General features: G+C 34.2%; 2 protein-coding genes across 5 annotated transcripts in view; one reads left to right on the top strand and one right to left on the bottom strand.

The window, feature by feature from the left end:
- The window catches only part of LOC148940057 (protocadherin-like wing polarity protein stan), a 421,746-nt gene extending 412,916 nt beyond the window's left edge, over window positions 1-8,830 (top strand). The window contains exon 37 of the mRNA XM_089106281.1: window positions 8,636-8,830. Within this exon, the coding sequence (XP_088962407.1) occupies window positions 8,636-8,669 (34 nt within the window). The 3' untranslated portion in view covers window positions 8,670-8,830. The remainder of the gene's footprint in view (window positions 1-8,635) is intronic.
- Window positions 8,831-11,957: 3,127 nt separating this feature from the next.
- The window catches only part of LOC148940059 (popeye domain-containing protein 1-A-like), a 99,132-nt gene continuing 88,154 nt past the window's right edge, over window positions 11,958-22,935 (bottom strand). For 2 of the 4 annotated variants that reach the window (XR_016143452.1, XM_089105921.1), the window contains 2 exons: window positions 18,913-19,051; window positions 11,958-12,110 (listed from right to left, as the gene is read on the bottom strand). Coding sequence is in view for 2 of the 4 variants with exons in the window: in XM_089105921.1 (XP_088962047.1) it covers window positions 12,061-12,110; window positions 18,913-19,051 (189 nt within the window). In the remaining 2 variants the exon portion in view is untranslated. Of the gene's footprint in view, window positions 12,111-13,096; window positions 13,213-18,912; window positions 19,052-22,935 lie in introns of those variants that run through there. The other 2 variants (XM_089105920.1, XR_016143453.1) reach the window with 2 other exon arrangements.

A 22,935-nucleotide genomic window follows, 5' to 3' on the forward strand; every position in this document is an offset into this window, starting at 1 on the left:
TGCCATATGTTTACATATAGTATTGGTTATTGGGAAGTATACAGAAGTTTTCAGGGGGATTTTATCTGGTAGTTGGGGGGGGGGGATCGTGGGTTACGTGGAAGGATCTTTCCACGGAGGAAGTTTTTATGGGAAGTTTTTAAGGGCTATTGCTATGAACGGGGTGCCGGATGTCCCAGCATTATTTTAAAAAACGATCAGAAATACAATAGAAAAAACAATTTTTTCAACTGAAAGTAAGGAGCAACATCAAAACTTAAAACAAACAGAAATTATTACATATAGGATTGGGTTTGCCCCCTAGTCATTAACTTGCTCTTTATGCTAAAGTTTTTTTGTACTTTCATCAGAGTTATTTATTCTAATTAATGGCCTTTACGATTGAGGGATCATTCTTAAATAATTGGAACAAAATTTGAACTCTAGCGTGAAAAGCGAGGTATTGACTAGGGGGTGAACCCCCTAATATACGTAATAAAAATATACAGATATAGAAGTTCGTTACGTAAGTTAATTCGCAAGTTACGTCAGATCAAAATTTCGAGAAAGCCATTTAGACAAAAAGTAAAGTAAAATTAATATGCAAATTTTGTTTTAATTATTCATGTCCGGGGAGCCAAAATCAAAGCTGCATTAATTTAAAAACTTTCAGAAATTAAACAAAAAAAAAACAAGTTTTTTTTTAACTGAAAGTAAGGAGCGACATTTAAACTCAAAACGAACAGAAATTATTCCGTATATGAAAGGGGCTGTCCCCCTTTCATATACGGTAAAGTTTGACTTTTTCGTAAACGCTAAAGTTTGACTTTTTTGCACAACTCTACACTTTTTAAAACAATCAAAAACCTTAGCGTGAAGAGCGGGGCGTTGAGGAGGGGACATCCCCTTTCATATACGGAATATTTTCTGTTCGTTTTAAGTTTTAAGGTTGCTCCTTACTTTCAGTTAAAAAAAAGGTGTCGAACTGACGGTTCGAGAAGATTGGGATCGGGCCCATTAGAAGCTAAATTAGAAGTTCGAGTGCCCTTTTTAAGGTACCTACAAGTTTGACCAAGGGAAAGTGGCGTTTTCTAGCATTCTCTGGCACCAAACTAGGATTTTCCCCCAAAGAGGACCAAGTTGCTATCGATTAAAAATTCTGAGGTAGCCAATCAACTTAAAAATATCAGTGAACAATATATTGAGCTCTCCAGCTGCAGAGAAAGTAATGCTGCACGGTGACCGATTTGTTCCTGAATTAAATAAAAAAAACAAGTTTTTTTTAACTGAAAGTAAGGAGCGACATTAAAACTTTACGCTAAAGCCTCGCTCTTTACGCTAAAGTTTTTTATTTTTAAAAAAAATAAAGTTGTGTGACAGAGTCAAACTTTAGCGTAAAGAGCGAGGTGTTGAGGAGGGGACAGCCCCTTCCATATACGGAATAATTTCTGTTCGTTTTAAGTTTTAATGTCGCTCCTTACTTTCAGTTAAAAAAAAAAAAATTATTTAATTTCTGAACGTTTTTGAATTAATGGAGCTTTGATTTTGGCTCACTGTACATGAATAATTAGAATGAAACTTGCATATTAATTTTACTTCTTTAGGCTAAATGGCTTCCTCAAAATTTTGTTATGACGTAACTTATGAATAAGCGTACTTAACGAAATTCTATGTTGTTATTTGTTTTTTAGGTATATTATGGGGTTTAACCCTTGTCGGTAGCGTGCGCCTCACGCTTAAATTTAGATTTTGTTTAAATCACAACCTCTTAAACGCAAAGCTCGTTTAGTTAAAATGTATAGATATTTTCTAAGTACTAAAAAAACTTTAGCACCAAGCGCGAGGTATTGAATAGGGGGCAAACCCCTCATATACGTAATAATTTCTGTTTGTTTTAAGTTTTAGTGTTGCTCCTTACTTTTAGTTGAAAAAACTTGTTTTTTTAATATAGTTTCTGATTGTTTTTTAAATAATGCTGAGAACTTCGGCGCCCCCTTCATAGAAATGTCCCGTCCCCCAGAGAAATATCCTCCAAGGAAAGATCCTCCCCCGTAACTCCCTCCTCCGACCCCCCCCCCCATCAGAACAAAATCTCTCCTGAAACGTCTGTATGCTTCCCATTAACCAATACTGTTTGTAAACAATGGGCAAAGTTCATAAATTGCATCCCTTCCCCCAGGAACTCTGGAGGATTAAGTCATTCTCAAAGACATATTTATTAGATTTTCGGCTATGCTGAACAAAATGGCTATCTCAAAATTTTGATTGGGTTGCTTCGGGGGAAAAATGAGCGTGGGAGGGGGCCAAATTGCCCTCCAATTTATTTGGTCACTGAAAAAGGGCACTAGAACTTTTAATTTCCGTTCAGATGAGCCCTCTCACCATATTCTAGGATAACTGGATCGATACGATCACCCCTGGGAAAAAAAAAACAAAAAAAAACAAATAAACATACATCTACGATCTTATTTCTGGCAAAAAATATGAAATCCCGAATTTTAGCTGACAGGAGCTTGAAACTTCAGCTGTAGGGTGTTCTAATACGTTGAAGCTGATGGTGTGATTTTCATCAAAGTTCTATGACTTTTAGGGGTTGTTTCCCCCTTTTTTCAAAAATAAGACAAATTTTCTCAGGCGTGTAACTTTTGATAGGTAAGACTAAACTTAATGAAACTTATATATTTGAACTCAGCATAAACATCTGATTCTATTGATGTATCTATTGGTATCAAAATGCCGGTTTTTAGATTTTGGTTACTATTGAGCCGGGTCGCTCCTTGCTACAGTTCGTTACCACGAACTGTTTGAAAGTCAGGTAGTCTGTAAAAGGTAAATGGTTAAAATGGGCGTTTATCTTAATGCTTGATTTAAATACTTCGATTCACTTGATTTTCCATGAAATTATCTTTTGTGATGTATAATTCTACTGCAGCTCTTATGAAGCAGAGGTGGTGGATCATTGTGTTGTCGGGAGGGGAGGGGCAGGTGCCTTAAAAGAACACATTTTAATGCCCAAATTTTTTAACTATCCATGAACCTTTAGATAAATATAGAAACGGGTATTGGGGAGAGGTATGAATTAATCTCTCTTCATGTAGACGAAGCCTGAATAAGGGTGTTGAGCAGTAATACCTCTCTTTTCATTGCAGAAAAATGTCTTTGAAGTTTATTTAACTAAACGGATTTGCTTCACATTTCATAAATTATACAGGGATCTGTAAGTGCGCATCAGCTATCATAAAATACGGACAGCGGGTAATCTTACAGGGGAGGAGAGCAGTTGCCCCCTATAAAATGGTAGGCTACATTTTAATGGCCAAATATGCTAACGCCCATTGAGCCTTCAGATAAATGTCGAATAAGTTTTGGGGAAGGAGTGGAGAGTATAAATTGATATTTAATCCCTGTTATTAATGCTGGGGGAGGGGGGTGGTGGTAATAGTGCCCCACCCATTGTGAGAATCTGTTTCTGTGTTCCATAAGATTATACATTCATATGCCTACCGGCGTGGAGGTGTAAATGTGACACAGGGCATCACGAGTCTTGCCAGAAAATTTATCGGGGGAGGGGGTAGGTAAGTGCGACCAGGAGTATTTCAGCGATTTTAAACTGTAATATTATTTTCTTCTGTTTATACACAATAGTTTCAATACATTAAGACATCTGTATACAATGTATTTTAACATCAGAGAATCTTATTTTATTGGTCGCGATGGCTTCAGCCGTGTAGAAGATCAAAAGTTACTCAGAACTTCCAACAACATGAATAATAGTGCCCTCTCTGTCCATCCTAAATTCTGTAATAAAAATATTATTAAGGAACTAATGAGTAAAACTACTGTTCACCTAAAATTTTGAATAAATGTTCAAATTGTGTTTAAAATTTGAATTGCAATCCAACATTTTAATCCTTCAGCCGAAAAACTAAAAAAAGTGGGATGCTATGAATCAATTTACAGTTATTGATATGTACGATTTAACAACATGCAATTAAGCGTTCATGGGGATGGTAACCCGCATCCTATTGTGGTTCGGCCTGGGCATGATTTGGAGAACCATAAGAAATTAAAATAAGAAAAATTCGATTTTCGACTGAAAGTAAGAAGCAATATTCAAACTTAAAGGAACAGAAATTAATCCGTAAATGAGGGAGGCTGCCTCTTCTTTGACCCTCGCTCTTTCGCTAATGTTTGACTTTTTGTCCCAGCTCTCAAAGAACGATTATTGAAACAGCGGGACCGTTGAATTGGAAAAAGAAGCTTTCAAGAACTATAAAACTTTAACGTCACGATTGAGGGTGAGGCAGGGGCAGCTCCCCTCATATACGGAATAATTTCTGCTATTTTTATGTTTTGATGTTGCTGCTTACTTTCAGCTGAAAAAAGCTTCTTTTTAAAAAATTAAAACTGATGAATAAATCTTCAGCTATCCAAAAAATGTCAAGTTCCTTGTTGGCAAAAAATCAACAAATATTTTCAGAAACCTGTTTTTTGTAAAGAGTATTTCTGCGAAAAATAAAGATCTTCTTTTGGATCTAGTCTAATGAATTGTTGGCATCTTTCTAGTAAAATAACAAAGGAAAAAAAGAAGGCAAAGTGAAGCCGAATCGTAAAATCAATGTTTTAAACGGAAAGTAAGTGATAACAAAGCGGAGTTTTTTGTTTTTTTTATGGCATGGACTCATGATATTATCTATAGTTCAATGAATTTGTTTGAGTAAGAAATTGAAAATTGTATTGCTGAGATTGAGAGAGAAATTAATTTTTATTAAAGACCAATATTCACAAAAAAAAATCATATCAAACAGACCTACCACGTGAAAATCTATACAGATTTGTTTGTGGCAGGACAACATTTTACTCACTTACTACATATATATTGGAAACAAACAAAAAAGACAAGAAAAAAAAAATGCAATTTTATAAATAAGTAATATTAAACCTCGTGGGAACCGCAAACCAATACTTACAGAAGACAGCCCCCTCCCCTCACCCCTCCTTACTCATCAAGAAATTCTCTATCTCATTTTTAAAAGAGGGCACACTCTCAGCCATCCTAGTGCTTTCCGGAAGACTTAAAAGAGGACACACTCTCAGCCATCCTAGTGCTTTCCGGAAGACTGTTCCATACCGAAACACCCACATGCCTAAATACAAAGCTAGACCAAGTAGTGTGTCGTCTCTCTTGTACTAGGTCCGCGGAATTCCTTGTATCATAAGAATGGTACGCAAAATTCGATGATAAAACATCAAAAAAATAACTAGGTGCTAAATTATTTAAACACTGATACACGAAAATACCCATCCGATAATCTCTCAACTGCCCAACATTTAAAATATTAAAATGGTGAAAACAATCCATTGTACGTTCCCATTTTTCAAAATCACTGAGCAGGCGCAGCGCTTTATTCTGCACAATTTGCATCCGTTTAAAATTTCCAGCAAAATTACTAGCCCACACAGAACAACCGTATACAATGTAAGGATGAATAAGTGAATTATATAAAATTTTCAAAACTGAGACAGGAAAAACATGTTTAAATCTACGAATCAGCCCTAAACCCCGCGCAACTTTCACCGATACAATTTCGCTATGTGTTTTCCAATTTAAATTACAATCAATCTGAAAACCAAGATACCTTGTATCAAATATCTGCTTAATCTCTGTACCATTAAAATTAACTAAACCGAAAACATTATCAATAACTCCACTACGACTAAAAATCATGTAATTAGTTTTACTTGCATTCACTGCTAAGCAACTAAGACTAGTAAAAACATTCAGGTTATGTATCACTTTATTTGCTTTTTAAACAAGCTCACTCAAAGCCTTTCTAGCAATCGCTATAGCTGTGTCATCCGCAAAGGATGTTATAGCGGCATCAGGAATGTAGAACCGTAATGTGTCGACGTTAATTAAATATAAAAGCAGACCTAACACAGAACCTTGCGGTACCCCTCATAGTACAGGACGAGGAGAACTGACAATATCCCCCACTACTACACGCATTGATCTACCATACAAATACGAACGAAACCAATTAATCCAATTTCCTTGTATCCCTAATTGTGACATCCTATCTAACAAAAGCTCAAAATTAACAGTAGCAAAAGCTTTCTTAAAATCAATAAAAATAGTTAAAGGAGTAGAGCCGCTCTCGAATACATTGTTTAAAACATGAAGAAGATGGTGCACTGCATAACTAGTAAAATGAGATTTTCAGAATCCAAATTGCGTGTCACATAAAAACCCCAGAGAATTAAGGTAGGAATACAGTTTCTTACGAACAACTTTTTCAAATATTTTTAGAACAGTGGCAGAACCTCCAGTCAGTCTCCAGTTTGACATTTCTCTTTTGTCACCACCTTAATGCAAAGGAATAATTTTTTGTGTTTCTTTGATCTTCTGTACCTTAATTTTTTGTGCCCCTTTTTGTGTACCTTTGATCTTCATTTTTGCGAACCAGTGGAGAAAAAAGAATGATGATTCACAACAAGTTGCTCATATAATATTTTGAAGCTTATGGTTTGCAATTTGGGACATTTTGGTTAATAAAAATCTATAAAAACTATTATAATTAGCAAAATACCATGTTTTTAGTTGTAAGACATTTTTTTTGCAACACGAGTCCTCTGATCCCCCAAGATACGCCCCTGATATTTTATTTATGTAAAATCTATCTGGTCTAGGTATACTTTACCCTCATTGAAACGGCTATGTTCTTGTGTCTGCACCTTATCTAGATCATCTAGAAATAAAGTTACCGTAACATGTGAGCTGATCACAGAGAATTTATCATCTTCATTATTCAAAAGCTTTCTATTAGTGTTTTATGAAGATCTTGTGAAACTAATCCTTTGCCAAATCTTGTTCATAATTCTAATAGCATAGCTCCTAAAATCACTTCCAAGCTACTTTTGATATCCATCAAACAGTTCGTGGTAACGAACTGGAGCGACCCGGCTCAATAGTAACCGAAACTCTAAGAAACGGAATTTTGATACCAATAGATACATCAAAAGAATCAGATTTTTATGCTGATTTCAAATATATGAGTTTCATCAAGTTTAGTTTCACCCATCAAAAATTACGCGAGAAAATTTGCCTTATTTTCGAAAAAAGGGGGAACCCCCCCTGAAAATAACATCATCAGATTCAGTGTATCAGAGAACCTTACTGTAGAAGTTTCAAGCTCCTATTTGCAAAAATGTGGAATTTTATATTTTTTGCCAGAAGAAAGATCACGGATGCGTGTTTATTTTTTTTAAATTTTTTATTATTTTTTTCCCCCAGGGGTCATTGTATCGATCCAGTAGTCCTAGAATATCGTCAGAGGGCTCATTCAAAAGGAAATTAAAAGTTCTAGTGCCCTTTTTAAGTGACCAAAAGAATTGGAGGGCAACTTGGCCCCCTCCCACGCTCATTTTTTCCCAAAGTCACCCGATCAAAACCCCCCACAATCCCCGGGGGAGGGGCTGCAAGTTATGAACTTTGCCCACTGTTTACATATAGTTTTGGTTATTGGGAAGTATACAGAAATTTTCAGGTGTAATTTTTGTGGGGGGGGGTGGGTCGGCGGAGGGGATTACGTGGACGGATCTTTCCATAGAGCATGTTTCCTTGGGGAAGGGAATTTTCTATGAAGGGGGTGGCAAATTTCCCAGAATTATTTAAAAAACGATCAGAAATTAAATAAAAAAAACAAGTTTTTTCAACTGAAAGTAAGGAGCAACATTAAAAATCAAAACGAACAGAAATTATTACGTATATGAGAGGGTTCGCCCCCTAGTCAATACCTCGCTCTTTATGAAAATTTTTTTTTAGTACTTTCGAAAGAGCTATCTATTCTAATTAAACGGTCTTTGTGATTCAGGGGTTTGTGATTCGAATAGAATTCAAACTTTAGCGTAAAGAGTGAGGTATTGACTTGGGGGGCGAACTCCATAATATACGTAATAAAAACATACGAATGTCGAAATTCATTACGTAAGTTAATTCGTAAGTTACGTCAGAACACAATTTCGAGAAAGCCATTTAGCCAAAAAAAAAGAAGAAAATTAATAGACGAATTTCGTTTTAATTATTCATGTACGGTGAGCAAAAATCAAAGCTGCATTACTTCAAAAACGTTCAGAAATTAAATAAAAAAATAAGTTTTTTTAAGTGAAACTAAGGAACGACATTAAAACTTAAATCGAACAGAAATTATTCAGTATATGAAAGGGGCTGTCCCCTCCTCAACGCCTCGCTCTTTACGCTAAAGTTTGACTCTTTCTCACAACTCAATTTATTTAAAACAATTAAAAACTTGGCGTTGAGAAGAGGACAGCCTCTTTCATATACGGAATGATTTATATTAGTTTTAAGTTTTAATGTAGCTCCTTACTTTCAGTTAAAAAAAAACTTGTCGGTGTTGTCGACTAGAAGTATTCACTCGAAAATGATAATAGATCATCTTTATTATGAACCTGGATTCCCCATTTTTCCTCTGCTTGTGCTTCACCTTTAGGTTTCCTAGCAATCCATTCTTGAAAGTGACATTGATGTGATTACCTTCAGTTTCCTTCCGAATCTACCTCTAATTGTATTTCGTATTTTCATTTTGTTTTTGTATTTCAAAGGGATTTGTTTTTTCTAAGTACTTCTCTTTTTCAGTTTCAACGATGAGTCAACTCAACAATATGTTTGAAACATCCGATTCGTCTTAAAAAAAAGTTTATGATCTCATTCGTGTCTACAGTGCTTGTGCAATAATATTTTTTGGTATGTGCCACATTTTTGTTCAATGCTTGAAAAGAGTAAATTATACGACAATCATGTTTTCGATAATATAATTTAGAGAAATGAAAACAAGCTTGATTATGCCCCCTTTTACACCCTATGAGTTATAATTCTCAGATGTACTCTACTTGTATTTTGTATAATAGCATATACTTTTTGTCCATTTTAACTAGTCTCATATATGTTGATAGATTGCTGTTCAAGATTCCAGCTGATTCTCTAAAGCCTGGATTCCCACGGGCGTCTATAGAGTAATTTTGGTCGTAGTTGTGATAGGAGCAGGAATGGTGAGTTTTCTAGTCGTAGTAGCAGAAGAAGTAATTCATGGGTAGTCATTAAAGGAATACCGCTAGTGAGAATGCAGTAATCGTAAGAAGAGTTGTGATAAGAGTAGAAGTGGCATTAGTAGTAGCAGTCGGGGAAGGAATCCTACCAAGACAAAGCGTAGGCGTCGTAGAGTAGTTGTAAGAGTCGAATGTAGAATTAGTAATGTCGTCAAATTAATGGTTGTATTAGCAGTACCAGTAGTGTAGTCGTTGTAAGACTAGCTATGGTAAGAAAACAACCACGACTATCGAAATTGCGGAAAGAGTACTAGAGATAATAACAGTACTGGTCGCAAATCCGTGTTTTTTTAGGGGGGGGGGGGGGTAGGGTAAATACTCTGTAAAGCTGGATTTACTCCAAGTTAATTTTAAAAGTGTCAATGTCTAACTTTATGTTAATGTTAACATCAACGCCGAGTTAGAGTCAATTTAATTTTTTCACGTATTTGATTATATTAACAAATTCTATATCTTTTTGCACAAAGTTAAATGTGGGAAAGGGATTGGGGCCCTATTTTGGGTCCTCCAATTTTGACACTTAAAGAGTCCTTACGTCATCCTGGCTTCAGCAAGGTGTAGCGCCCACATTTCAACTAACATTTTCTTTGATTTATGATGCCTCTGTTTTTACATGGGCCTTTTGCAAAATTACGTGCCCTTGTGCATGGGAACATAGTGGTATGTCTCACCTGAAGGGATATTTTTTAGACTCTGAACAATTTTATATAAACGAAAACCTTGAGATGTTATTGCACTACCATGCAAAGCATAAAAAGGCAGTAAGATACCCTCGGATGCAATTTCTTTTTATAGTTTAAACCTGTTTCATTGTTAAAGCAGTAGTTGCAGATTTGTAAAGAGTGAGTTAAGGTCTATAGTAACCGAAAACTTGAAAAATGGGTTTTGAAAAAAAAAATGTATATTCAGAAAAATGTTCGTTTAAAGGTGATTCTGGAAAGATTAGTGTTTTATAGGTTTATGTTAAAACTAAAGATCATTGCAGAAATTAATCATATAAAATTTAAAGAAAATCTGAAAACTTCTAGAAAAGGTGCTGGATCAAAAATGTAAGTACTCCATTGAAATTACCATCGTCAAAAGCCTAAACAATGGGAGATTTAGAGCCCCCATTTTGAATAACATGGAAAGTCGCTTTTACATGATGAAGTCAGCAGGAAAATAGAAAAATCAAAAAAAAAAAAAAAAACACAGGGGGCACATTATTTGTTGTTGTTTATACTACTGCCTAGACTACGACAAAAAGAGTGAATTAAACTCTGAGATTACAATGAACCCTCAATTAAACGCTACAAGTAGTTGGAATCACAATTGGATTAAAAACAAAACAGCATTAGAATAATTTCCTTTTCATACTCATTCAAAAGGTATAGAATCTACTAAGCATAGAGTTGCCTATCAACAGGGTCATCCTTGGTTTCGAATTGCATATCCAATATTGGGTCATTTTTGTTGAGTTAAGATCATCTTAGTGGGCAGTCAGATCCCCCCCTCCTTCAATCCTATTTATCAAATTTATTACTGCCTCTTTGTCGTATAAATACATAGTGAATCCGATTCGAAAGGTCTGGAATCATTGGTGCAGGAAACCAACTCATATTGATAGAAAAGCATCATGAAGTGTTGAAAACTATTTTTTTGGAAGGTCCCGGGGACTTTTTTGGTTTTCACTTTGTGTCCCACCTTACTCCCTTTTTCTTGTTTTTATTTATTAATCTGGTATATTTCATTAATTTTTATAATTAAACTTTTTCATTGTTTGTTAAACTAAATATATTAAAATCAATTGGAATGTATCAGTATTAATTAAATTAGTGTTTAAGTAATATGTCAACTCATTAAATTTTGGATATTATGGAGCCTTTTGAGGAGCCGAATATTGTTGATTTTCTACCCTGAATAGATTGTATATTCTATTTATCCTGGGGTTCTAGCACAATCCAAACTCTAAACAATATAACAATTACCATCTGGTACGTTACTGTGTTGAAAGACTTTTACTATGTTGTCAAGGAGTTTTTGAACCTGTTAAGAGTTTCTGAAACTCGTCTTCCATGTAATTACGTAATATACAATCGATTTATTCAGGTAGGATGGATGGAGTGCTTAGGAAAGGAATGAGACTCGAAATGAATAAGGAAGGAAGCTTTCAAGTCTTGCTCGCTTGGGAAGAAATTCATAATACAGAAAAAATGGAATTTCGGTTGCCTATCTTGTGCAATATTTACGACGTAGAGCTGTTAAAATGATCAATCTTTCGTACATATTTTATCGTGGTCTAAATACTGCTCTGATTTTGAATCGCAATGAAAAAATTTAAATACATTTTCTACGTTGTATAAGTAATGACCTTTTGCTATATTTTTTAATATTGAAATATTGATCTGTTCAATTGCTCGCTTACATTGCCATGAACTTACTCTATTCAATTTCCTGAGTAAAGACACATACCCAAGGGTACAAGGCAAAATTCAAATACATTTTCTACGTTGGATAAGTAATGACCTTTTGCTATATTGTTTAATATTGAACTATTAACCTATTCAATTGCTCTCTTACATTGCCGTGAACTTAATCTATTCAATGTCCTAAGTAAATACACATACCCAAGGGTTCAAGGCAAAATTCAAATCAATTTGTACGTTGGATAAGTAATGACCTTTTGCTATATTGTTTAATATTGAAATACTGACCTAATAATCAATACATTAAAATAAACAATTGTCGAAGTATCTCCTAAAAAAACAACTAAAAAACTGATTAGCCCATTGCCCAAATGGGCAATGGGCAAATGGGCACATAAAGATATCCAACAATTTATCCGACAAGACACATACCCAAGGGTATATAAATCGCATAAATTCGGTGGTTTTAATAAACTTGTAACATAAAATTTACAAACAATAACGTCAAAAGCAAATGAGTTAGCGGATTAAAAAGCACCAGGTTTCCATTTTAAACTTCACCGTCATCTATATATGGCAACTTATGGTTCCAGAAAAGACCTGAAATTTAAAAAACGTAGGTGATAATACTGATAATAACGTTGTCATTAGTTGCAAAAAGAATCCATGGTCTAAGTATGTATGACTAAAAAAGTTTTTTTTTTTAATGAAAGTAAAGAGCTACGTTAAAACAAAGTGAATTGATTCTGTATATGAGGGGCTACCACCCCTAACACGTTGAAAATTTATATTCAACGGGGAGAAGGAGAGAAAATCCTTGCATATTTGGATAGTTTATGGGTTCAATACATAAAATTACTTTTAAAGTTGTAGTTTAAAACTTGTTCAATCAAGGGAGAGAAGTCATCGGACAAATGTTGTTCAAAGGGAATATCCCCTCTCTCATCCACCTCCTTAAGGACAATGTATAAATATGATTTTATTTCACGCCCAAAGTGTTATTGCAATTGAAAGGGAGTTGTAACACTCTCAACATCCATATTTCATATCTATTCAAAATATATTCCTCTAAGCGAATGAGAATCTGAGGGTTAAATCTTCCCTCCACATTGATCTCAAGGACAAACCACGAAAAGTGTAAAATGTAGACCTTACGTTAGGCTTTAACCAAAAAAGAATCCATTGATGCCTAATTCCCTATCCCTAGCAGCCATAGAAATAGTGCAGCAACCTTAAGTATGACTGTTTAAACAGCGTAACAGACATTAATTTTGTAATAGACTTTATCTATATCTAAGCATGTATATGATACTTTATAATTTTTATCTGAATTAGCCCTGTCCTGTTTTTTTATGACCTTTAATTAAACCTGACAACCTGTGAAAATAACGACTACAGAAGCATTGGATTGAGCAATTTTGCCTAATTTTCTAAACTACGTAAATTCAATACATTCTAAAGTTACATTCTAAAGTAGGGAACTCTAAAGTTAATATATTCACATATTTCAAATGAGTTTAAGATCCTTTAATGTATTTAGAAATTTCTAAGAAAAATAATAGGTTGAACTGAGAACATGGGTCAGTAGCATTCAGTAGCATTCAAAAAAGAATAATGTACCACAGACATCTCACCTTTATAATCAAGAAGGCTTCCTCTTCAGAAATGAAGAAGAAAAAACTGATATCATAACAGCGAGAATCTGAAAACAATGCAGACTTGAAAGGGAATTATAATAATATTTTTAACTATTGAAGATAGTTAAACCTAGATTTTCTTGTTATTTTTCAGAAAAGGTTCTTCAATTTTTTTTTCTTTTTTCTTTGCCACCATTATGTTTCTTTGACTTACTAACATATGGCTGAATTAAATTTTTTTTTTTTGCTTTTGGGGAGGGTTTTGCAAGACAAGCATTTTATATAAAACTACCTATGTCAAAACACATCATCTTTTAATATTAATTTCTCAAATGAAAAGTAAGGGAAAAAGAATTGTGCTTTCAAGGAGCCTTAGGGGTGCCTCATTAATTAATTTAGGAATATTAATTGAATAATACTTTTGAATTTATTGTTTGATTTAGGAAGTATTTTAATTAAAAATAAAACTAATATACTTGTAGAACGTCCCCGAAATTATAGCTTTTACAGGGGCTTATTCAAGATAATAAAAAGAAAGTAAAAAAAGCAAAATAAAACAAACCAATAGCAAGGTTCGAAGGAAAATAAGTTAAACAAAAGATCTAAAGCCGAACCGAACAATCCTAACAAAATTTTAGCAATAAATAATAAGAAAAACTCAGAAGATTGGTCTAAGTGTAGAATAAAATTTATGATGTGTTTTTCACCTGTTTTGTCGACATGTTGTCTAAAGCACTTATTCAGAAGAAAAAATAGAAATTAAAACATCGAAACATGAAAAACAATGTAGACCTAAGGATATATTATAAATCATAAACATAAAAGCAATAATGAAACTTAAGATAAAAAAACACAAATAAACAAACCAAATAGAGTATAGAATTGCTTCTGCCTAATCTAATAAGCAAACAAATGAAAATTGAATTTGCTAAAGGTTGAAAGTGTCATGGAAACGAATCATACTTGTAATTAAGCACAAGCTAAATCTATCTAACCTATGAATTTTGACTTGTAATGCTACCTAAATTTTGTATTTATTAACTCTGTGCTTGAAAAGTGAATTAGTACTTTTTCCTTCCATAAGTTTTAGTCAAGCTTTGGATACTGCTGTTTGTTAGATTCTACTGGGTAGGCTAAGCTGTTTAGTGATTCGGCATGTATCATTAAAATGGTTTAAATCTTATCTTCCTGGGAGAAAGCCTAGAGTGAATATTGATGGTTACATTTCACAAGATTTAGGGGTACGATCCCCAACTGCACCTGACTTGTGTTGATACTTAACGTTTTTATGTGCCTGAAGTATTACTTGCATCATATGGTAATGACACTGTGTTCGCATTAACCTCATCTTGTTCGATTCCTTTGATTGAAAAGGCTAGTAAAGTGACAAAGGAATTGGTAAGTTTTGTTAGACATAGTTTTCTATCTATTAATGTTTTTAAGACGAATTTTATGACTTTTAGCGGAGTTACTATTCCTTATGTCTTAGAAAACAAAATTTGCCTGAATAGTGTATTTTTAAATGAAGTTTTTAGCGTCACTTTTTAGGTTTTTATCTTGATTATACGTTGAGCTGGAAACTGCGTTCCATTGCTTTAACTTCAAAAATGGCAGGATGTTTGGGCTGTTAAGACTAAACAATGAGCTTCCATCAAGAATCTTAGTGTTCTGGCACCGTTATCTTATCGGCCCGTATTTATCTAATGGATGTATGATGTGTACTAGTTCCTTTGTGTCAAGCTTTTACAAGATTAAACTGTTTTGGAATTAGGATCACACAAGACTTGAAAATAATACTTTGTGTTGCTTTACTAAGGAAAATATTTTACTAACTGTTTATAAGTCAAGGGAATTTAAACTAGCTATTTTTGTATACCAATAGTTGAATAAAATTACCTGATTACTTTTAGGAAATATTTGTATAAATCATCTCATCATTGTTCTAAACACTAAGGATTCCTTGCGGATATTGTCTGACGCTCAGAGTTCTCAGCAAGTTTCAGTCTTGCCATGTTTTGCCGGACCACAAGTAAGGAATCCTCTACCGGAGGGAATAAGGCTGGCAGAGAATGCTAACCAGTTCAAGAGAAGGTTGGAACGTTACCTTCTCGGAAGTTAATAATGATTTAGATTAGATTCTTTTTGTTCGTCTTTGTATGAAAGTGAAGTTATGTTATCATGAACATAGAGTAGGTTGTAAGGATGTAAAAAAATCATCATAAGGTACCCAAGAGGTTTTCTTGATAGCTGTTTAAAAATGTTACAATATTACTAATAAACTTATCTTATTTATCGTGTTAAGCAGAAAAACCCCTCGAGTTTTTGAAACACCTTATTATGGTATACAAACATATGAACAATGTGAAATAAAACATATGAAACAATGAAACAATATAAAATGAAAGTAAAATCTATTTTCCCGAGTGACAGTAAAGGGCAACATTAAAAGTTCAAACGAACATAATTACCCTAATATAAGGGATGCCAGAACAGTTCTCAAACCTCCTCCCGCTATATACACCTTCCTAAAAGCTTTCTTAACTACTGCTTTCCTGAAAGCATGCTATAATGCAACAAATAGGCAGTTGGTAAATGGAAGTGCTTTACATGGTGACAGTCTTTCAAAACCCTTTGATCGGCAGTTTTATACCATATTTTAGGGAAAGGCAATTTCTTTTGAAGCATTGACATGAATGAATTGAACTTTAGCGTAAACATACAAAAAGGGGGAAGAAGTAGTTCATCTGAAAATATGCCTTAACTTATGAACCTTGTATCACAAGGAGTTGACAAAACGAATAATATTATCAAGAAAATGATTTGCACACGAGAAATGAAGGGGAGAATAAAACCATGGGCTTAGGGGGTACAAGACCCTATGTCCTTCATTAATTCCATGAAATATAATAACCATTCCAAGTCGTCTTCTTTTCTATTACTTATGAACTCAATTTATCCTGATTACAACTACTTACAATGCAGTTCAAGCCACGTGAATGTAAATCCGATCGAAAAGTTCAAGATTAATTTTAGCATTGTATACGTTCTTTTAAAGGAATTTCCCAGACAAAAGACGTAAAAAGATATGGTACCTAGATCCAGTTTTTAGTGAAAACTCGCTGACATAAAATGGATCAACAGATAAAATGGGGTGGATCACTGTGCTTGCTATATCTCCCAACCGTTTCTAAAAAGATGATGGTGCTAGAGACTGTACAGTTATACCAATACTGAATTTAAGTGCACCGGGGGTGGAGACACAACTCTGCCGGCTTAAATTCAAAATTGACCCATTTTTTAAACTTTTTTACTCCCCGATTGCAGAAAATCTTTTTAACCCGTCAGATTTCAGCTGAGCATGATTTGAGTGAAATTGGTGCTCTTAGATGTCGCTATGAAAAACTGTAAATCTTGTGTTAATGTAGCCTCCTCTAAGAGACCAAATCAGGGTAAGCGAAACAGCAAACATAGTTCTGCTGGTTCTGTCTGCTACGAAAAAGTAAGTAAAGAAAAAACCGTTGTGCAGTCTAAAGATTACCTTGAAACCAAGATATGCCAGAACAAATTTGAAACCTGGCATTACGTGACAGTCATTTCTAGCTCATCAACATGATGTAGAAAAAGTTGACCTGCCAGATTCATCCTAATATATCTGAAAGTGCCATTTTGTTCAATTATTCTTACTCTTAGTACAATTAACCGAGGTAATGCACTATTGAATTAAAAGTTTAAAGAAATAAGAAAATGCTTTTATAATTCCTCAGAAAGAAGGGACGTAACTCCTTAGAAATACTCCTGTTTGAAAAGTCATCGACACAAAAACTGCCAGTAATTTTCCTGGTAAAAGTAAGATTCGAAACATAGTTGTGTTTCTTACATGTTGACTGTAATCCATACGTAAAAATAAGCTCTTTTTCAAAGCAATAAGTTTTGCCCAAGAAATTATCCTCAGTTTATTCTATTCCATAAAAATTGGTATATAATAGCTTGAAGCCACTTCACCACCATACCAAGTTTGAAAATTGACTATAAATTTAGAGTTTTTCCGGGTATGCTGGCAACTTGGAAGTGTTAGTCCTTCAAGTCAGTTTGGCTAGTAGAGATTGTAGTTGTTCTTGAACTGGGCACCAACTGGTGCCCTTTTTTAATTTTTGGCAGCCGATTGTCAATTCACACATAAGATCATATTCAATAAAAATAAAATGTAATAAATACATTCTGGCGATAAGGCTTTGAAAAAAAAAATGAGAGATTGTTTGAAGAGCAGAACCAAAATCAGTGCTAATTTACTGCACAACGCAAGTCTTGAGCAATTGCAGTTTTATTTACGAAGTTGCATAGAAAATGGTATTAAAATGCTCTATTTTAAACGATAGTAAATTCAAAAGAATATATCTAGTGAATTTTAGACTTTAACAATCGAGACAGAGGTAGGGTTACCGTACAAACTGGATGTAGTTCAAAACCACTTTTCACCCTATTCTTAGTTACTGGGTGTACGCATGATGACTATGAAATAAGATTAACCATTCAATTTAAAACAGTATCTACTCTCTCTTTTAATGTAATTAATTAAAAAAAAATTTCCTAAAATTAATTTTTTCAAAGAAAATTAAAGGCAATTTTAAACTTAAGCTCAGGAGATATGAACACCTGTTAAAATTCAAACTCAAAACGACCAGAAATTACTATTAAAGAATAAATGAAACCCAAAACGAACAGAAATTAAATAAACAATCAATGCGAACAAACATACAATATATATTAATGTAAATGAGTAAATAAATCTTAAAACGAGTAAAACTTAAATTGAATATGCAAATAAAACTTGAAGCGAATAAAAATCACCACAAACAAGAGTTTGGGTATCGCCTCACAGCAGAAGCCTAAAACCTGCTGCGTCATTGGCGCCTTACTTAAAACTATATGAAAACTATATAACAGTCTTGGAAAGTATAAACAACATCAAAATTAATATTAGACAGATATTAATTGCTGAAGGATCCATCAATTGAAGATTTTTTTTTCAATGTAGTTTTTATTTTCATTTTCAATGCTGTAAGAACTGGAAAAGAATAAATTTGTAATATAAGAGAAATTCATTTTCAGTGAAGCACCAATGACGCAGAAGGCTTTAGGTTTTTGCAGATAAAGAAGGGGGCAGTATCCAAATTTTGTTTGTAGTGAAACTATATTTGTCTTGACTAATCTTGGAAAGAACTAATAAATTAAACTGAATATTTGATGTATAGTGATATTAATTGCTGAAAGCCCATCAGTTCAAAATTTTACTGTAATTTTAATATTTATTTTCAATATTAAGTACAAAAGAAAACATTTGTAATATAATTTGTTTTCAGTAAAGCGCCAATGACGCAGTAGGTTTTAGGCTTCTGCAGTGAGGTGATACCCAAACTCTTGTTTGTAGTTATTTTTATTCGATTGAAACTTGATTTGCATATTCAATTTAAGTTTCACTCGTTTTAATATTTATTTATTCGTTTACATTAATATATATTGTATGTTTGTTCGCATTGATTATTTATTTAATTTCTGTTCGTTTTGGGTTTCAAAAGAGCACTCGATTTCCAATCGAATGAGCCCCCCTTGAAGTTTCGACGACGACCCCTTCCATATGAAGTGCCTCTGGGGGAAAAAATATAATAAAACATTGGAGCCGTATAGCCTTTACTATAGGCAACGCTACAGCGTTGCCTCTGATTATTGTAACAGCACCCAAGATTGCGCTCAAGGAGTTTCCTTACCGTTATACGACCTATTCAACATAGCAACAATTTGAGGTCCATCATCGATTTGTTTTGCTATAAGAGCTTGCTTTTCGTCTACATCGGTCTTTTCTGTTAACATCCAGTCACCAGTCATTGCTACAATCGCGTCCTGGACCTGAAAAAAGGAGAGATTCAGTCTATCTAGATTGTTTTTATCTAATTTAGTCATCTCTAGGACATTCATCTTTCCGTATCAATTTTCTACAAAATTCTATTTTTAATTTGTTCTGTATAATCTTTTTCTCCGAGATTAAAAAAAGAAGAAGCTTACATTTCATTTCATCATGAGACGAAAGAAATTCTTTTGCAGATTTTTTCTCTTATTTACAATGAAGATTTACATAACAAAAAATTAAAAAATTCTAGTTATGTCAAAGAATTTGAATTTACAGAATTTTTAGCGATAAAGATGCTTTTACATCGAGCTCTACTGACGGCTCATTTTTTTTTATAATAGATGTTAGTTTGTTTTAAATAGGTTTTCGCGTATTGCTAATTTGAGTTATTCTAGATATCAAACAAAAGTGTCGGATATAAACTAGGTGTTAAGCACTGAAAAAAAAGACTACATCAATCGTATTTATTCTTCAACTTTTTTTTACAAGATTTTTACAACAGAGGAATTCCTAGAATGAAGGGAGTTCATTAAACAAAAACAAAGACTACTTTTCGAGTAAATTAAAGAGTGGCATTAATACTTAAATTGAATAGAAAGTTACTGCATATAAGAGTAACTTTTTGATGAGTGGTTCAATCTCAGGCGTTCGACTGGGGTGCATTCTGTCCCCAGTGCTGTTTACAATACCATTGACTTCATCCTGCTGACGTGTAATTTCATAGGTGGCATCCAATTGAATGAAATTCGTACTCTATTTGATGCAGTCTTCGCGGACTATATAACGCTCCTGTATCAAACAGTTCGTGGTAACGAACTGTAAGTAAGGAGCGACCCGGCTCAATGGTAACCGAAACTCTAAAAAACGGAATTTTGATACTAATAGATACATCAAAAGAATCAAATTTCAATTCTGATTTCAAATATATAAGTTTCATTAAGTTTAATCTTACCCATCAAAAGTTAAGTGCCTGAGAAAATTTGGCTGATTTTCGAAAAAAGGCGGAAAGACCCCCTAGAAGTTATAGAACCTTAATAAAAATCACAACATCATATTCAGTATATCAGAGAACTCTACTGTAGAAGTGTCAAGCTCGTATCTACACAAATGTGGATTTTTCCATTTTTTGCCAGACGAAAGATCACGGATGCGTGTTTATTTGTGTGTTTGTTTGTTTGTTTGTTTGTTTTTTGTTTTTTTTTCCCAGGGGGGATCGTCTCGACCCATGGTTCCGAGAATATCTTGAGAGGATTTAATGGAATGGAAATTAAAAGTTCTAGTGCCCTTTTTAAGTGACAAAAAAAATGGAGGGCAACTAGGCACCCTCCCACGCTCATTTTCTTCCCAAAGTCACCCAATCAAAATTTTGAGACAGCCATTTTGTTCAACATGGTCGAAAATATGATAAAAATGTCTTTTAGGATGACTTGATCCCCCACCGTCCCGAGGGGGTGTTATTAATTTTTTTTTATTTTATATATTTTTTATGTGTTTTTGTTTTTTGTTTTATTTTAAAGACGGGGGCATATTTTTGGGGGGGGGTGATGGGTGTTAAGTAGAGGCGGGGCGGCTAGCGGGAATGATCTGTCCTTGAAGGAAGTTTTCATGGGGGAAGGGACATTGCTATGAAGGGGGCGCCGGATTTCCCAGCATTATTAAAGAAAAAGATCAGGAATTAAATAAAAAAAAAAACAAGTTTTTCAACTAATCAACTGATTGTGATTAAGAGGTCATTTTTAAAGAACTTGAAAAAAAATTCGAACTATAGTTTAAAGAGCAGGGTATTGACTAGGGGGCGAACCCTCTAATATACGTGTTAAAAATTTATGAATATAGAAGTTCGTTACGTAAGTTAATTCTAAGTTACGTATATTTATTACTAATAAAAACGTTCGTAAATAAAATTAAACAAGTTTCGAGAAAGCCATTTAACCAAATATAATATGCAAATTTTGTTTTAATTATTCATGTACGGTGAGCCAAAATCAAAACCTGCATTAATTCAAAAACGTTCAAAAATTAAATAAAAAAACAAGTTTTTTTAACTGAAAGTAAGAAACGACGTTAAAACTTAAAACGAACATAAATTATTCCGTATATAAAGGGGGCTGTCCCCTCCTCAACGCCTCGCTCTTTACGCTAAAGTTTGACTTTCTCACAACTCTATTTTTTTAAACAATAAAAAAACTCTAGCGTAAAGAGCGAGGCGTTGAGGAGGGGACAGCCCCCTTCATATACGGAATAATTTCTGTTCGTTTTAAGTTTTAACGTCGTTCCTTACTTTCAGTTAAAAAAACTTGTTTTTTCATTTAATTTTCACTTAAGAGAGGAGCTTCAGTAAAATATAAATGAGCTCTCGGAAGTAGGTGAACGAATAGGTTTGGCAATAAGCACGCAAAAGACAAAAATCATGCGCAATAATGCGAATAAACTACCTGCTGAACCGTAGACATTTAAAGCAAAGAAAATTGAAGAAGTAGAGATGTTTAGATATCTTGGGAGTCTAGTTAATTCGATGGAAGCCCTGAGCATAAAATTATCAGACGTATCGCATACACAAGAAGCACTTTTGATGTTAAGAAGCGTTTGGAGAAGCACCACTTTCTCTTTGAAGCTGAAATTGAGGCTCTGCAATAGTAATGCCCTGTCAGTACTAATGTATGGTTCTGACAAAATGTAGGGCACTGCCAAACAGCTGCAGAAAAGAATCCAAAGTTTTAAAAATAATTGTCTTCGACGGATTCTTGGAATCAACTGGACGGAAAAAATTACCAACTCATTCATTAGAGAGAAGACCAAACAGCCACTCGTCATTGACAAAGTCATAAACAGTCGGTGGCGATATTGGGGACACATGATTAGAAAAGGCAGCAATCGCCAGCCACATGATATTTGGTGTTAGACTCCTCCAGGAATTCGACGGCGCGGACGACAGAAGGCTACACTTGGGAGATGCCTAGAAAAAGACACAGCGTTCTAAAGAAAATCCCTTGATGATCCTTGGCCGAAGATGCTGGAGAGGCATCGTTGGCATCTTATGCACCAACCGGCGTGCGAAGTCCTAAGTACTAATTAAGCATATAAGAGGCGCTACTTTCCCCCTCAATTCCCTACTCTGTACGCAAAAATTGACCAAAGTTCGATTTCGACTGAAAATGCTGCTGTTTAAAGCAAGTGGGAATAAAAAAAAACCTTCTGTTCTCACGACATGGTGATAAAAAGCACCAACTATGGCACTGCTCTTATGTTAGAGCATTTGTTTTACTGGGGCGGTAGAACTTTAGTGTAAAGGGCGAGAAGGCTGAGGGGGTACTTGAAAAATAATTTAAGTTGCAGACATTTCATAGGAATGATTATCAATCTTGAAGCATTGCTATACAAAAAAAAATATGAGCATAAGCAGTAGGGGATGACGCAAGTGGCAACCCTCCTTGTATTTAAGGGAGCCCTGGGTATAATATTCAAAACAAACAGAAATTAAAATTTCAAAAACAGATTATACCCAATGAACGTAAAGAGTGACATTAAAACCGAAGAATAATCAATTCAATTGAATTATCAACTTGGTGGAAGAAATAAAAGACGTGAGAGCCATAGCTAACTAGAGTTAAGCTAAGACAGATAGTCTCTGTAAGAGGTAAAGCTGGCTTAACTTTTTTAGAATTGTATAGAAATGACTAATTTCACTTGTTGATGATAGTATATCATCCATATTAGGGGAGAACTAAGGTAGATTGTCACAGAATAAACCTTTTATTTCTTCCTACTTGCCACAAACCCGTTGTCATCTTCAAGTTTTCTTCTTTATTTTGTCATGGTAGGCCTGTTCGGCCTTATATATCCTTTTCGGAAATTATGGTATCGAATCAGAATTTTGAGACAG

The sequence above is a fragment of the Artemia sp. Qi Xiang Cuo genome, chromosome 20 (assembly GCF_049724085.1).
Source record: "Artemia sp. Qi Xiang Cuo chromosome 20, ASM4972408v1, whole genome shotgun sequence".
In the NCBI taxonomy this organism is placed as follows: domain Eukaryota; kingdom Metazoa; phylum Arthropoda; class Branchiopoda; order Anostraca; family Artemiidae; genus Artemia; species Artemia sp. Qi Xiang Cuo.